Source organism: Podarcis cretensis, assembly GCF_951804945.1.
Source record: "Podarcis cretensis genome assembly, chromosome: 6".
Lineage (NCBI taxonomy): Eukaryota > Metazoa > Chordata > Lepidosauria > Squamata > Lacertidae > Podarcis > Podarcis cretensis.
In genome coordinates, this window is record NC_137175.1 from 33,450,176 (window position 1) to 33,467,106 (window position 16,931).

The 16,931-nt window shown below is 41.7% G+C and overlaps 1 protein-coding gene across 6 annotated transcripts; it reads right to left on the reverse strand.

The window, feature by feature from the left end:
• Window positions 1-325: 325 nt before the first annotated feature.
• On the reverse strand, window positions 326-15,506 carry LOC307218368 (cryptochrome-1-like). 6 transcript variants are annotated; one of them, XM_079980588.1, is made up of 11 exons: window positions 15,374-15,506; window positions 11,239-11,702; window positions 10,790-10,906; window positions 9,599-9,749; window positions 8,324-8,464; window positions 6,203-6,373; window positions 5,753-5,893; window positions 4,783-4,934; window positions 2,984-3,081; window positions 2,250-2,360; window positions 326-723 (listed from the first exon to the last, which is right to left on the reverse strand). In XM_079980588.1, exons 2-11 carry the CDS (start codon window positions 11,649-11,651, stop codon window positions 617-619), a joined length of 1,602 nt encoding a protein of 533 aa, XP_079836714.1. In that variant the 5' UTR covers window positions 11,652-11,702; window positions 15,374-15,506; the 3' UTR covers window positions 326-616. The 6 variants fall into 6 exon arrangements, with proteins under 6 accessions (XP_079836714.1, XP_079836712.1, XP_079836713.1 ...); XM_079980586.1 differs by lacking the exon at window positions 15,374-15,506 and adding an exon at window positions 13,684-13,765; XM_079980587.1 differs by lacking the exon at window positions 15,374-15,506 and adding an exon at window positions 13,229-13,658.
• Window positions 15,507-16,931: the final 1,425 nt, after the last annotated feature.

Below are 16,931 nucleotides of genomic sequence, written 5' to 3' on the forward strand. Positions count from 1 at the left end.
TGCTTACTTGTAGTTTTTAAAAGGTGATTTATGTTTTAGTGTTGTACAAAAGCATTTCTATAACTACTGATATGGTGGTTATAGAAACACTTTTGTAAAATAAATATATTGTTGTCCGAATTGTAAATCCACTGGAAAATGATTCCATTGGTTTCATATTTTGTGGCCAGCTTTCATCTTCAGCTGTTAACAGTGGTGTGAAAACAGTTTATTAAAAATAGCCTACATCTTTTCTCGAAGCAAACATTTGACTGACCACTGATCAGAATGGAATCCTGTCAAAGGAGTACATCTATGTAAACTAATCAGAACTCAAACACTGAACCTTTTTCCTAGAAATGATTTATTAACCATCTGCATTGCAAGTTATTCTATGAATTATTTCAAAATTAGCTGTTGTGGGTGGTGGTTCTGAAGGAGAAAATTCAGGAACAGGCAAAGAACCAAATTATTTGCATAATATAAATAGCACAAATTAACCACCTCATCACTTCTTTTTGATTTTGAGAAGTCTCTAAGAGTTTCTGTTGCCTGTTTAGTAAGTGCTTGGAAGTGTGTCCCAATGAATAAAGTGGGGCTTACTCCTGAGTAAACCTAACTAGTATTGGGCTGTCAGTCAATCAGTTTGTCCTTGTTCATTGCTTCTGGCAAGTTTTTTCTTTTGTACGGTCTCTTCAGAACATCCACGCTTTAGCTGCATTTCCATTGGATCATCCACATCATCTAGAAAGGAGGTGAATACCATATTACTGCAAAACTGCTCATAATATGTACACTAACTAAAACTCGAAGGCTGAGTTTCACAGGTGAAGAGATGGAATACTCTTTTTATGTCTCAACGGAAATGTCCCCTTGGTCAAATCCAATAGCGCCTGACTAAATTAAGGGAGCACTTGAAATGTAATTGCAAATAAAATACTTAGGCTGGGTTCCAAAAGCTACTTCAGGCACACTCAAGGACTTGAGTTTGCCAGGAGGGATTTTTTATTTCTCCCCCACTGCCCCCCTTCTTCTTCTCTCTCCCCTCTCCACCACCAGTAGCATCTAGTTTTGAAAGTTCCCTCCATTTCAAAAGTGGTTTAACATATTATGAGAAAAGTCTCACTGGGCACGTAGAACCAGCTGTGAAATTTTTAGAATCTTGGCTTTAATATCTTTAAAGATACATAAACAATATTAACTATGCCTCCTGGAGGAATTAGTTCCTTGTACTTTCCAAAACATACTAAAGCAAAATACTAAACAATGACCAGTTTAGGAAGTAATATACATGTAATGACTTATTTTTCCCAAGAAAAAAATCCTAATAATGTTTTTTCCCCCTTAGAATCTTGTGAAAAGAAATCCATTATACATTTTCATATTTTTTTAGCAAAGCCTTTCCTGAATCTCCTTACAGCCTCTGCCATTTGGCATTCCGTTCCTTAGCATCACTCCTCATTATCAATCTCTAACCTCCTGCGTTATCCATATATAATGAAGATTATAAACTGTCTAGGCAGTGATAAAAACAAAAGTCTAAGGGTGACATCTAACACTGAGCAAATGGATTTCTGCTCACACAATAGGATTTTCCTTACCCCTGCTGCCCCCCAGCCCTCTGGACCAGATTTTAGGGGAGACAGTACATTACACCAAAAGTGCCCATTCCACTAGGGGACAGACATAATTGGATTCGTCTTAATTTTTTCTGAGGCTCTGAAAATAGTCTTGAAAGTGCATAAACAATGCCTGGAGAAATCTCTGAAGGGACTGAGTAGCAGGCCTTTAATATCCTGCAGAAGTTCACTTTCAACGAAGAGCAGCAAAACTATGCACAATTTGCACATATGTTTTAAAGGCAGAATGGAACCTTTCTTAATAAAGAATTTGAATTACCTAGATGCAGATTATAAAGAGAGATCTACAACATTGTTACTTTTAATTGTAGAGACGCTACCAGGCTTTTACAGTGGTACTTCGGGTTAAGAACTTAATTCATTCTGGAGGTCCATTCTTAACCTGAAACTGTTCTTAATCTGAGGTACCACTTTAGCTAATGGGGCCTCCCGCTGCCACCGCCGCACAATTTCTGTTCTCATCCTGAAGCAAAGTTCTTAACCCGAGGTACTATTTCTGGGTTAGCAAAGTCTATAACCTGAAGCGTCTGTAACCCGAGGTACCACTGTACTGTGGTTAGATTTCAGAATCAAGAGAAACCCACAATCCCTGTCAAGTTGAAAGAGCTCAGTACCAGCCTGCGGACGCACCTCTTGTGAGCTGAGCCGTCTTATACTGTTCTTCTCTAACCTGTTTCATCAGCTGTAGATTGTGATCACTGACTTCTTTGTGGTTTACAATAGGAAAGGGATAATCTTTACCTAATGGAAAACATAGGAAATAATGACAGAAAGGAAACAGAATTACTAACAGTAACTCTTCAAATTAATTGTATCAGATCTTGGTAGAACCTTTTCAAATTCCTGACTGAATACCAAAATGGAATTCCATTTCCAGCTGCAGGCAAACACACTGGCTTAATAGTTAGACCAAATAAACACAATGGGCAGATAAAGGCAGTCATGGGAGGGAGGGAAGAAGGGCGCTTGCTTGCTAAGTCCCTGAATGAGGAGAGAGAACAGGATTTGACACCAGGGAAGCAGAAACTTCAGGTTTCTGGTGAGCTGGGTGCAGTGGTTAATGGTACTTGGGAAACAGAAAGCTGCACTCTCCTTGCAGCCCAGGGAATAGAGGAACATGTCAATTCCAAAGCTGGGAAACTGGTCATCTGACCCAGCAATGGGGTCATTGGAAGTGAGGCAGTGCAACAAGGTATGGTGAAGGGGATACTTTCTGAGAGCCTGCCCTGACTGGAGGGGGCAGACAGAAAGGAGGATAGGAAGCTTAGGTACTGAGAGGGAGGGGGAAATATGGTAAAATCAGGGAAAGCAGGGCCCTACTCTGCTGGGTACATAGTGAAAATTTATTTTGTTTTGAATATTACCTATAATGCAGCCTGCCTCTATCTGTATCTCTTCTGGTGCTACCCAAGGTTCATAAATGTACTGGGAGGGGAAATTCTTCAGCACTGGGAGGTATTTTCTGAAAAATATAATTAGCACACACCTTGTGTTGTTAACTGTTTCTATTATTATTATATTATAATTATATTATAAATTATTATAATAATTTAACTCTGGGCAGCTCCCAATCAAGTGTTAAAAACAATACAGCATTAAATATTAAAAACTTCCCTAAACATGGCTGCCTTCAGATGTCTTTTAAAGATAGGATAGCTGCTAATTTCCTTGACATCTGATGGGAGGGCGTTCCACAGGGCGGGTGCCACTACCGAGAAGGCCCTCTGTCTGGTTCCCTGTAACCTCATTTCTCGCAATGAGGGAACCGCCAGAAGGCCCTCGGCGCTGGATCTCAGTGTCTGGGTTGAACGATGGGGGTGGAAACGCTCCTTCAGGTATACAGGACCGAGGCCATTTAGGGTTTTAAAGGTCAGCACCAACACTTTGATTTGTGCTTGGAAATGCAGATCTCTCAGGACTGGTGTTATGTGGTCCCGGCGGCCACACACAATCACCAGTCTAGCTGCCGCATTCTGGATTAGTTGTCGTTTCCAGGACACCTTCAAAGGTAGCCCCAGATAGAGCGCATTGCAGTAGTCCAAGCGGGAGATAACTAGAGCATGCACCACTGTGGCGAGACAGTCCGCGAGCAGGTAGGGTCTCAGTCTGCATACCAGATGGAGCTGGTAGACAGCCGCCCTGGACACAGAATTAACCTGCACTTCCATGGACAGCTGTGAGACCAAATTGACTCCCAGGCTGCACACCTGGTCCTTCAGGGGCACAGTTACCCCATTCAGGACCAGGGAGTCCCCCACACCCACCCGCCCCCTGCCCCCCCAAACAGTACTTCTGTCTTGTCAGGATTCAACCTCAATCTGTTAGCCGCCATCCAAGCTCCAACTGCCTCCAGGCACTCACACAGGACATTCACTGCCTTCACTGGTTCTGATTTAAAAGAGAGGTAGAGCTGGGTGTCATCTGCGTACTGATGAACACCTAACCCAAACCCCCTGATGATCTCTCCCAGCGGCTTCATATAGATATTAAAAAGCATGGGGGAGAGGATGGAACACTGGGGCACCCCACAAGTGGGAGCCCAGGGGTGTGAACACTCATCCCCCAACACCACTTTCTGGACACGGCCCAGGAAAAATGAGCAGAACCACATTATTATTATTATTATTATTATTATTATTATTATTATTATTATTATTTATGCTGCCCTCCATCTGAAGATCACAGGTTAGTTTACAGTAAAAAAACACAAAAATACATAACATAACAACAAATATAACACTATTCCCTCAATTTAAAAGATTATAGATTGTTTAATTAGCCAAAGGCCCAGGAGAAGAGGAACTTTTCAGATTCAGGACAGACAAATGGAAGTAATGCAATTTTAACACAATGCCTATTTAATTTACAGAATTTGCAAGTTGCCTGCTTGGGCCACCTTGTAAAATACCATTGGGAGAATGCAGATTCACAGAGAGAACTTGCTCAGTCCAACCCTGAGGTGCGGATCAGGTGAGTTTGCCCTCTTAATACATACTCTCCGAATTCTTCCACTATTCCTGCTTGCCTTCCTGTGGACATCTTAAAAGGCGTCCGATTGGCTACTGTGGGATGTGGACAAGATGAACCACTGTTCTTATCCAACAGCACTGCTCTTACGTTTTATAGCATGAAAGACCCTGACGTATCAACCATGTGTACTCACCGGATGTATTGCCCTTCGGGATCTGTGCGCTTGCCAAAGCGAACAGGACAGAAAATGCGGGAGTACTGGTGGAAGAAAGCGCTGGCTGACAGCCACATCCAGTTCCCGGCATTCACGCTATAATCTGCATCCAGAAGCAATTCTTCAAACACCTGTAGTTGAGGAGAATCATGCCATTAAAATAAGACACAGTGCGAAGTTGGGCTGAACTGAACCCACATGAAATTGCTGACTCTCCTCAAATTGCAGGGGGGCGGGGGATTTTGCAAACCTGGGTGGTAGTGTGACTGGGCAAGATGTTTCAGGGGAATCCTAGGAAGTGAGGAGTTACTGAGTGGACTTCCTTTCCATCCCCCCCCCCATTGTCTTTTTTATTTGTTTCAAAGCTGCCAGCAGCAAGAGCTATGGCTTCCCAGCATGCCTCAGGAATTATGTCTATGCCGGCAGTGGAATCATGGGATCTAACGTCCCTGTGAAACCGCCCCCCCCCAAAAAAAAAACCCAACAACATGGACATAGAAGACTAGATATAAGGGACAAGTTTAAGTAAGAACCTTTCCCTGTGACATCAATGTGAGGAATTATTATTAACCATTCAGTCATGTAAGCCATCACTCATATTCTGAATTGGTATAGATTTACCACCTTAGAACTATATGTAATTTTTACCATGATTTACTTAACAGTGCAATCCTATACGTGTCTACTCAGAAGTATATTCTGCTGAGTTACTCACAAGAGAGTGAGCATAGGATTACAGCCTTAACACCTTTTCATTCCAAAGGATGCTTGCTGTTCACTCCGATCAAAATTATGTTTGCAATAAACTCCCCACCCCACCCCCCAGTTTGCTAAGGGGAATGCTAACATTAAACACTGAGGTTGCTTTTAGATTCCCTAGAAAGTCTGCATTTTACAGGACTATGCCAATCAGGGCAGAAGACAAGTACAGGGCATAAGTACTGCAAACCTGCATTCCTTCTTCCCAACTGATCCAGAGGTCTCCACGTGTCAGGAAACAAGCCACTGCGTGGCGAGCAAGATGGTGGACCCAGCCTTCCTGATGGAGTTGAGTCATAATGGCATCAATCCAGGGAAATCCTGTCTGTGCCTAAGAAATAGAACAATTTCAATTTTATTGATCTGCTCAGATGTGCTGCACTTCCACCTTGTAACTCTCACAATAGTTGACATTCTCTCTTCTTACAGAGACTAAGGACCGAATGGATGTGATGACAAATTCACCATTATTGATTTATTTCCCGTATTTGTAGTCTGCCCTTCCCCCAAAAGTCCCAGGGTGGAAAAACATAGCAGAGGTAAAGCATCTTAAACCGTAACATTTATATAATTCCAGCATCAGCAAAATACTGTAGCCAATGGCCTCAGAGTACTAAAACAGTCCAAGGAATCAACATACCGTTTTCCATTTGTGGAGTTTCTCTGCATCTTGGTACCAATCTATCTGAAGACAGATGGGATTCCCAACCATTTTTGTAAAGTTGGGTGTTGCTGATGCTACCGTATAAAAGAATTCCCTCCACAGTAGCTGTCCTTGAAGAGATACTGGTGGCAGGGAATGGTTCTTTGACTGTAATATTGATAATGGAACATGAAAAAAATGGGAAGCATGATTTAGCTCAACAATTTGCAACGTTTAATGTGGTTTCAGCACTGAAAGCAGCAAGCCAGAACCTTTCACAAGCTATTTTGTTCTTCCAATGTTTTATATATGCATTTTTAAAATGTTTTTATTGTATTGTAAATCGCACTGAGATGCCTCATGGAAGAGACTCAGATGAAATTAAATAATAGTATTTCCAAGCCTATTAGGAGATCCTAATACCTTGCTGTGCTTAAAATGGAATCCTAACACTTTATAAAGCAAACTATAAGCATTTTAAAACCTTATGAATTGGGCAAATATAACAAATTACACCTTGTGCTTTAAAAAAATTCAGTATACACAATTGTACATAGAGTATATTACATCATCTTAATCCAGATAATCCAATCAAGGCATTGCTTGGTAAGACCACTGATCTAGATGGAGATTTACAAAAAGTTTCATATGGTTTCACTGCACTTGCTTACAAATTTAGGCATGGAACTGGGAGATCCTCTTGGACTCTGTTAACTAGGGAGGTGCAGGTGACATCAGTTCCTAGGAGTGCCTTTTACCAGCAAAGACTGGTCCACCAGCTGCAACCCTAGCTGCAGAAAGCAGACCTAGCCTCAATTACATATACATGACTCAAGCTTCACCAAGGGCAATGAGCAAGCATGCAACTTCCTGGACCAAAGATTGCAGCTGCTGTGCTCCTCTCCCAATTCTCCTACTGCTGGGCTGCCCATGGCTAAGCCTTGGTTTGACTTAGTTTTACATCTGAACACATGGTTACTCTTGCTCAGTCAAATCACAAGCTGTAACCAAGGTTTGTTCTTGATTTACTCCTCACAGTTTGTCTTGGGAAAAGAAACCACAAGCTTGGGTTTGGAAATCGCACCAAACCAAACCATGACCTAACCCTGGTTAGCGCAGCCGGACTGGAGGAACGATGCAGTTGCCATGATATTCACTCCAGGAACTCTTACATTTCATCATTTGTGCTAACCCATGGTTTGCATTAGTGTTATATGTGGACTGGACCAGTGGTTAGATCCAGCCTAGAGTACTGTAATGCTCTCTATGTAGGGCTGCATGTAAAGACAATCTGGAAATTTCAGCAGGTACAAAATTCAGCCTCCAGCATGCTTATGTGCAATAGGCAGTTTGAGCATGTCACACAACAGTTTTGCATCAGTTGCACTGGTGAACCATTTGTTTCTCGGCTTAATTTGAAGTGCTAGGACTGACCATTAAAGCTCTGAACAGTTTGCGACCAGGTTATCTGAAGAACTCCTACTATGCCTATACGAAACTGCTCAGGTCCTAAGATTGGCCTCCTCTCAGACCTGTCACTAAAGTTGAATGGGTTGCCGGGTACTAGGGTCATGGACCTTTTCAGTGGTGGCCCCACATCCATGGAATTCCCTCCCCTGAAAACTCCACTTGGCCCCGTCTCTTGTAGACAGTCATTAAGCAATCCTTAAAGACTTTTCTTGATATTATTGATGCCCTGGCCCCTATATACCTTTTTTTTTTTTTTTACTTTGCTGGTGATTTTATCATGTTTGTGCAAATGTTTTGGTTTTAACATTTAATATGTGGGCCTGCACTAAAAGATGGTGTAGAAATAATAATAATTTTTTATTTATACCCTGCCCTTCCCTGTTCAGAAAACTGGGCTCAGGGCAGCTAACAATAAATTTAAAACACTTAATTGTGATACAACAAAAAACAGCATAAAATACAGTATAAAAGCATGAATAACAATAAATTCAAAAATCAAAAATCAGTTTAGGGGGAAATCCATCCAATATGTTAAAGAAATAAATCATGCCTAGCTGCTGTAGGAAAAATAACATGCTTTTTGGGGGAATGGAAATTTGTCACATTTCCTTGCTTAACATGTAGATAAGCTGCATACTGCAAACTTACCTGAGCATAAATTTTTGACAGCCTGTGAAAAAACATTCGAACTGATAAACAGCCCAAGCTGAAATAGGGACTCAAGCCTGTAGTACTTGGAAGCAGAGAATTTGGGATTGTTCTTGGCTTAGCAAACTTTGCTACCCAACCCTAAAAAGAGAAACACAAAGCAGAAGAAGCACAGCTGCTATGGAATGACAGCTGTGCTACAATGAGGCAGTGGGTTCTATAAGCAAACCTTATTCCTCTTTAGTTTACCTTTGTATGAAACCCTTTATGTAAGCCACCTTTGATAAAATTCAATGGAAAGGGCTAGAAATAGTTTAAAAACAAGTAAATCTATAGCATGCCTATGCTCCATGCTAGGAACACAGCCTCCACACTGGTAGTAGTGAAAGTGGTGCCATCCACATGCTGTGAACTACAACTCCCATCATCCTTGACCAATGATCACACTAGGTGGAGCTGATGGGATTTGTTGTCCACAGCACCTGGAAGGCACTTAGTTGGCTATCCTTGCTCCACACTATAGTTATGTGCTGACAAACCTGAGCCAAAACAAGTTCAATACCTTGCTACGCAAAGGGCTTCCTCAGCTGATATTAGATTGTCAATGTGTATAACAGGTACATAAGTAATTGTACATGAATGATTCTCAGTACTCGTGCCAGCAGTCTACATCAGCTGTGTTGTTCTCGATACCTTTCTATTTTCACCTAAGGATTGTGTTATACAGGAACTTACAAGAAGCAGCAGCAAGAAAAGATAAGAAAAGAAGAAATGTTGTGCTCGCTTCGGCAGCACGTATACTAGAAAAGAAGAAATGTATTAATATTGGAATTAGCCTCATAGGTTATACACCGTACATATGAACCAAATATGTTGCACATACTGGGCTAGATCTTTATGATAGGAAATAACCAGTAAAATTTTCAGAGTTATTATCATTCAATCTGTTGCGCTTTGTGTACTGTGACAAACCTGAGCCAGCATAATATAGTGGTCAGAGTGGTAGTCGTTTGAGACCCCAAGAGCACTATTGCACCCATGGGTGCCGCACTGGTGACCCATGATATGCAGAATAAAGATAAATATTGGAAGGCAATTTTTAAAAAGGAAACAAAAAGCTGTGGGACTTTCTAGATGACTTCAGATATGAATTCTTTAGGAGATGGTAAGTGGCTTGCATTTAGATTGTTCTTGCAAAGGTGATCAGAAAAACTGCTGATTATCCTCTCACAAACAACATGAGAAAGGACAGATACACCTTGAATTAAGACTGACCTGGTTTTTCAGGTGCTCTTCAAGTCGTTGGAGCCCATTAGTTTCCCCTCCTCTCCAAGATGACTTGTACTCTTTGGAAAACCCAAGGTCCTCAGGGAGAGGCACCCTGTAACACTCGGCCAGATCCACTTCAGGGAGAGGACTGAGTTTTCTAAGAAGGAAATAAAGAGACTTATTTTGAAAACCAAATGTTATACCATAATGAGGCAAACAAACACAATCAGCTTGTTTTATCACAGAACAAGTGAATGCAGCAGAAAGTGTTGCTTGTTACCACCACTGGAAACCACCCATGTCCTAAAGTCAACAGAAAAAAACATAACAGACTGGAATAGATGCCTCCCTTGCCTTCCTATCTTTGCACAATCAGGCCCAACATATCATGCTATGTTTCTAGGAAACACTGCAGTGGTCATGCAAATTAGTGTCCTGAGATGGGCTAACAGGATTTCCACACCCACAACCCTAGTGGGGATGAGAGAAGGATTTTTAAAAATTATTATTGTGCTGTAAATAATTAAAGTACATTTCCCATGGGTCCATGTGGAAAGCCTTGGTAATTAAAATAAGTTGTAAAATGATCATCAATTCATAGCCTCAGTTCATACTTTTTGTACATCTCTGTATTCATGAGATCGACAGCTGGTATTGTGCTAAGTAATGCTTACAAAAAAACAACAACTTTCAAAACATGCCAGTATACTGAGACTGTCTGGCCATTTGAGATCCCAATATATCAGTCATAATCAAATCCATTGTATGGCTAGATTTCAAATTCAAGTACCGGTATTTCACCGCAAGGCAGATTTTTCAAATTCTGATACGTTCATAAAACCTGTTCAGAGCCCCAACACTGGTTTTCAAATGTGATGATCACAAGTGGACAGTTTACTAAAGCACTACCACAATATCCCAGAAGATAATTATGTAACAAAACCAAAAGTAATTTGACTCTCAATTTGGACATTATGAAAACAAGGATACATTAATCTTTTCATAAGTCACATGGATCAAACTTTCTTGCTTGGCAAAAAATACTTATTGCAAAATTATTTTAGATTGTCTTTTGTAAACCACTTTAGGTTGAATAGGTGGTATATAAATGGCCTTAAATAAATAAAATCATTTTACAGTGAGCCAGCTATTCCTAGAGTAAAATTTCTATGTTCTGGTGGTACAATTATTCCTTACTGTGAATTCTCAGCTGTAATGTCTTGCACAGGCATCTCGGGATCTCCAAGCACTGTTAGTATTTGAAGAAACCTTTTGTACGTCAATGGTGGTGTCCCTCCATTTAGTTCCACAATCCTGTATAACACAAGATGATTACACTATGAACAGAAACCGCCTGCAAAAGGATGGAACTTGGGTCACAGTAGAGGAACTAAATTTTCTGTAAAACTTTGTTCAGTGATGTTTATTCCCTAATGTGTTTAGCGCTGCAGCCTAAACTCTTCATTTTAATGTCTGCGCTCATAATAGTGGCCAGTTCTGCAGCAGAAAGGAGTGAAGATCTGCATCAGCAACAGAAAAATATCTATGCTTGCAGAATGCAAGCTAGGTTTGCATGTTTGTTATGCTGTAAAACCACTAATGGCCCCCCAGGAGATAAGCTTTCTTCCCCTTGGTCAGCTCCGTACCGTCTGACGTCATACAAAGTGTGCCCCACCAAAGAAAATACTTCAAATCCTATTTCTTTCCCCATAACTTGGATAGTCTTCTCCATTTCCTTGTAATATGGTTCAATCTCGTCATCGAAAGTCACTTGGGTAATATTCCACTTTTGAACATGTTCCCGCAATACAGCCTCATACTCCCCTTGAATAATCCATAAGCAAGAGTTCAATTTCTTTAAGTTTGTCTGGAGATCTTCCAGAGTCTGCAGGAGAAAATGCCAACGTTTAGTTCCCATCCTAGTTGCAGATGTCAAAAAAATTCTATCCAATAGGTAAACTGGATATACGATTTCGGAAGACTTCAGTGCAGCTAGCAAAGTGGGGTTGTCATGTAGCCGGAGACCCTTCCGAAAAAGATGAATAGTCCGATGAGGCATGTTGGATATTTATTTCACACGTGAAGGAAGAAATGTGGGGAGAATTCAGATCTACAATAATGGGGGAAGAAAAGAAGTCAGGGTTTGGTATATATTGCAGTGGTATACAGAAATAATCTGGTAAGGCTGCTAGTTTAAAGAATATAAAAATTAAGTGTTATTATTAACTCTTGGAAAACAAATCCATCCTAAGCACAAGCTCACATGTGTCCACTATGGAGACACGAGGTTAAACAAAACAGGCCCCAACACTGTGTCAAAATAGAAAGAATGCCTGAAATTGTTATTTAGGGGAACTGAATTTAATTCTAAAGTATATTCTGGAAATTTGGAAGACCTCAAGGGGCCAAAAAAAGTGGTTACATCGCACACTATATTAGAAGCAAAAAAAGCTTGTTTTGATGAATTGGAAGAGTCGCAAAAAGATTCCACTGAGCATATGGATTGATAATATGGACAGATTAGCTACATACGAAAGAACTACAGATTAGCTACATACGAAAGAACTGCTTGTCGATGCCAAATAAGAATGGATAAATACAAAGAAATTTGGAACAAATATCTAAGTGACAAGGCGGATAACAGTGGGAAATAGAGGGGGGAGAGAGTGGTGATAAACAAGGAGTAGGCATAGGGATATTACTGTATCTAAATTTGCGTTGTTATTGTTATTATGGTTTTTGTTGTATGTGTCTTTCTAGCTTGGTGTTTGTGCTGATTAATTTTTTTTTAAATTTTTTAAAAAGAAAGAAAGCCTGGCTGAAGGAGGAGGAAGTAGTAAAGCCTAAAAGGAAGTGATCTACATGCCAGCAAATAGTTATGAAAGAAGGAACCAACAGAAGGAAGATCACCCCAGTTCAGGTAACTAACTTGGATGTCCCATGTCCTAGTGTTATGAGGAAGTAAATCTTCTATTCACTTTATCAATATCTGCATATTGCAGTAAACAGCAGAGGAGGTAAAGAACAGGAAGACAGATTGGGGTTATTAGCACAATGGCATCTAGGTCGCAGGAAGCCAAGCAGACGCCTCAGAATGGAAAGAATACCTACTTAGGTGCAGCTGGAAATTTGGAAAAGCAGCTTTCAAAAATAATTTTCAAAAAGATGGTATCTGATGGACTGACTGCACCCTGACAGAAAACATTCACAACACATACACTCTATTTGTTGCTTACTGTACCATACTTTTAGACTCTCCAGGCTCAGTCCAATCCCAAGCATGTAGGTGGTAGAAATCAATGTGACTGCAGATATATTGGTTTTGAAGTCTGCACTGGCATAAATTTATGGTGAATTCAGAATGCAGCTTTCCAGCACAGAATCCAAAATCTAGTTGTTCCTGGTCATTATTCTATCCTTGGCCATAGCTCAACGAACACATGCATTGTATGTTAAAATAAAAAGCTGTAATCGGGATTAGCAACATTTATCCAGCAGGATAAATTTCTGCCCTCAGATCAGAGAGACCAGGTGCAAAAAAAGAGACCAGAGCTCTTGCACCTCCAATAGTTAGAAGAGGGAATTTCAGCAGGTATACTGGCTATGGTGCTGATGCAGCTTGCATCTTCTACACACCTGTCCAAGGTGCAGATGCCCATTCCTTTTTATCGCCCGTCTCCCTAACCAGTGGCGACTTTCATCCTCTTGCAAATTCTCGCTTCAGAGGATGGAGTTTCTTCAGGGCGACCTCGAGGGAGGAAAAAGGGGTTGCGTTCACTCTCCCTGACTGACCTCGGAGATTATCAAATCCGCCGTCGATGCAGTTTGCTTTTTGTCTATGCAGGAAGAGGGACGGGAATCAACCCTGCACGTTGCATGCAGAGACGCATTCGGCGTCCAGACGCGGAGTTGGGGCTTCGGGGTCAGAGGGGAGAGCCCCCACCAGGACGGGGAAAGGGGGAACCCTCCCCGGCCTTGCCAGGAGCGCCAGGGGGAAGGAGAGGCTCGGTAGCAAGACGGAGGAAAGGGGCGTCCCGTTCCCACCCCACTCTCGAGAGGCGGGCAAGGGGCTGCTGGGGACGCGGGGTTACCTGTCTCTCTCTCTGCAGCGGCGCAAGGGGCCTTCCGGGCAGCCTCAGCACCAGACCTTCCTCTTTCCGGCAGCGGCTCCTCCAAAGCGGTGGCGGAGGAGCTCAGGGAGGGCGTGGCGGTGTTTCGGAAGTCGCTTTTGCCTTGAGATGCGCGGGGTTGTGTTTGCAAGAAGACCGGGAGCCGACTCGGGTCTGGTCTGGGTCTGTTTAGGGAAGCTTTTAATGTTTGATGTATTACTGCATTTTAATATTTGGTTGGAAGCCGCCCAGATGGGCGGGGTATTATTAATAATAATAATAATAATAATAATAATAATGATGATGTGTGATGTGGGAAGGAAACCCCGCTGCAAAACGGGAAACCGTCTGTCGGGGTAATAAATCCCCGAGCCTGGTGTCAGTCACACTGCTCTCAGTCAGACCTTGCTTCTTCTGAGGAAGCGTGTCCAGACTTGGGTTGGTTGTGTGACCGGGTGTAGACCAGTCTGGGAAGTGCTGCTGACATCTTTTTGTCTCCTCTGCTGCTAACAGGCAGAAGTTCACCAGGGGCAATGTGGAGAGGCAGCGAGGTTGTGTTACTTTCTGCACGTTTATACGGCTTTGTGTAGGCACTTGAGGCCTATCAGAACGCAAAGGTGGAGGCATCCCATACACATCTATTTACGTCATACATTTCTAGCTTGCCATGCTGTCAGATATCGCAACAGGAAAATGATCAGGTCGAATGCCATCGTCCTTTACAGAAAACAGGTGGCTTCATACTCCTGATAGTCAAAACTGACTATCCAACATCCATATGTCTCTAGATGCTGTTGGATTACAATTCCTATTGGCCACACTGGCTGGGGCTGATGTTGGGAGTGTAAGAACATCTGGTTCCCTAGCCCTGCCCTAAGTGAACAGGATTACTTTTTATTGGACCAAGATAAGTGAATGTAGAGGGCTATAAAATGTCAAATCTTATATACCGGAGAATATACAGTGGTACCTCGGGTTAAGTACTTAATTCGTTCCGGAGGTCCATACTTAACCTGAAACTGTCCTGAAGCACCACTTTAGCTGCCACCGTGCCGCCGGAGCCCGATTTCTGTTCTCATCCTGAAGCAAAGTTCTTAACCTGAGGTAATATTTCTGAGTTAGTGGAGTCTATAACCTGAAGCGTATGTAACCCGAGGTACCACTGTACTTTAAATACTACCCATGCTAAGTAAGCAAATACCTTGGTAACAAAGTATGTAGTTGTGTGTGGGGAGGAAATAAATTTCACAATATTAATGTGGAAATATGCATATTTCTTACAGCCCGCTAGTACCATTTCATATTTAAAAATCACATCTGTATATCTTTTATGTACATGGTAATCATTAACATGCTGAATTATAATGCTTCCCAAATCTCTCTCAAGAACTCATATTTTTTTGTGATCCAAATCAAAGAAGTGCCCTGGAAGGGAAGGCGATGACACTGTGCCTCTGTCTCTTCTGACACACTGTAAGTGGAATCAGGAGGATCAGGACTAAATCCTCCCAAAATGTTGCAAATGTCTTAGGCCTGTTCTCCCAGTTCACTTGGAATCATCTTCACAGGCACAATCTTCAAACAACAAACTCTGAAGCAATTCCACTGCAAAAAAACTGGACTGGTTAATTGGCTTAAGAACTGAACCCCAAATGCACCTTGTAGTGTTTACCTTTTTCTGTTGAGGTCTTTTGACTCCTGCTGGGAATCCCAGGATCATATCCTGTCACACATTTCAAAGCTGTTCACAGGAATTTGACTGGCATTTATGTGACACCTGGAAGCTTCTGTATGTGCTTGCCTCACACACAATACAATAACTAGGTCACTATGGGCAGAATGTAGGTCACTCTAAATCCCTTCTCCTTCCTCCTGGCAAAAGCTGCAGCTGACTAATGCCCACTTAAAAGAGTACAGGCATGTGATAGGCATCTGGTTTAAGGAGCTATGCAGATTCCATAGGCAAAATAAAATGAAACCTAGCATTGTAGCCATTGCTATTCCTACTCAAAGTAGGCCCACTGAGTAGAACACAGTTGGATACAACCCTTAATTACATGCTAAATACCTGGGGGTTTTTTTGGGGTGTGTGTTATGGGTTAAGGGGCTGCTTGTGCGTAAATGGTTGAGTTCTCAACTCATGCAATCAGTTTCTAAAAACTCTCCCAGACCGCGGAGCCATGGGTGCATGGCTACCTCAATCGCTGGCAGAATCCGTCAGTGGGCGCTTCCGGAATTTACGCCAACATAAGAGTTCCTTAACGGAAACTCTCCTTCTGGATTCTCTGCGTGACAGTTTCCTGTGCAGAGTAGGCGTCCCCAGTGGAGGTCCTGAGACCTCTCCGCTGTTCTCACTGGAAGTATCTTGGAGCCATCCCTCTGACTGAGTTTCTGCGGGAACTCTCTCTCTCCCCCTGCTGGTTCCTTCCTCAGCATCCAAGGGTCTCCTAGCCTCCTTGAGCCCTTCCACCACCTGACTCTCCGATGGCAGTTCCCTGACAGGGGGGGTGGATAATATTTTATTAAAGTTTTGATAAATACTTGGTTAAAATTATTCAAAGTGAAAAGGGTTCAGGCCATTGGTGCATTAGGTTTTGCAGCAGAGGCAGTGAAGTCATTGTTTTTAATTATTTTTGAATGTAACTCTTTTTACTGATAATTTTATTGTTTTATTCTTTCTGAGGTTTTCACAACCAAGTGATATATAATATTTTATGAAATAAATACGTGCAGCATACAATTGAAGGCTGCTTTATAATGTTCTTAAGTAGAGTTTTAACTTGCATAACCAAGACTGACATCATATAGCTCCTTACCTGAAACTCACTGAACTCAATCGGAGTTCCTTCTGAATAAACATGTGTAGGATTATGCCATTAGATTACAATCAGTGTATACTTACTTATCTTAGTGCCCTTGAATATTATCAAATTACATAGAAGCATGCTGTAATATAAATTGCCCAATAATGAAATTCTCCTTTAAAACACGTTGACCTCTTACACATCCAAGTTACTGGCATTTTTAAATCTGCCATAAAGAGTTTAAGGGCATGATCTCTGCTATTGAACAGGGCTTGATTATGTAATGATTAAAGGATAGTGCGGGGTGCAAAACTGTAATTGTAATTTGTAGGGGGTGGGGCATACTTTATGAAGATTTCTTTTTCAGTCTGTCCTGGGCACATAACACTGTATACATATGTTTTTTTAATCTCAGTCCTCTAAAGT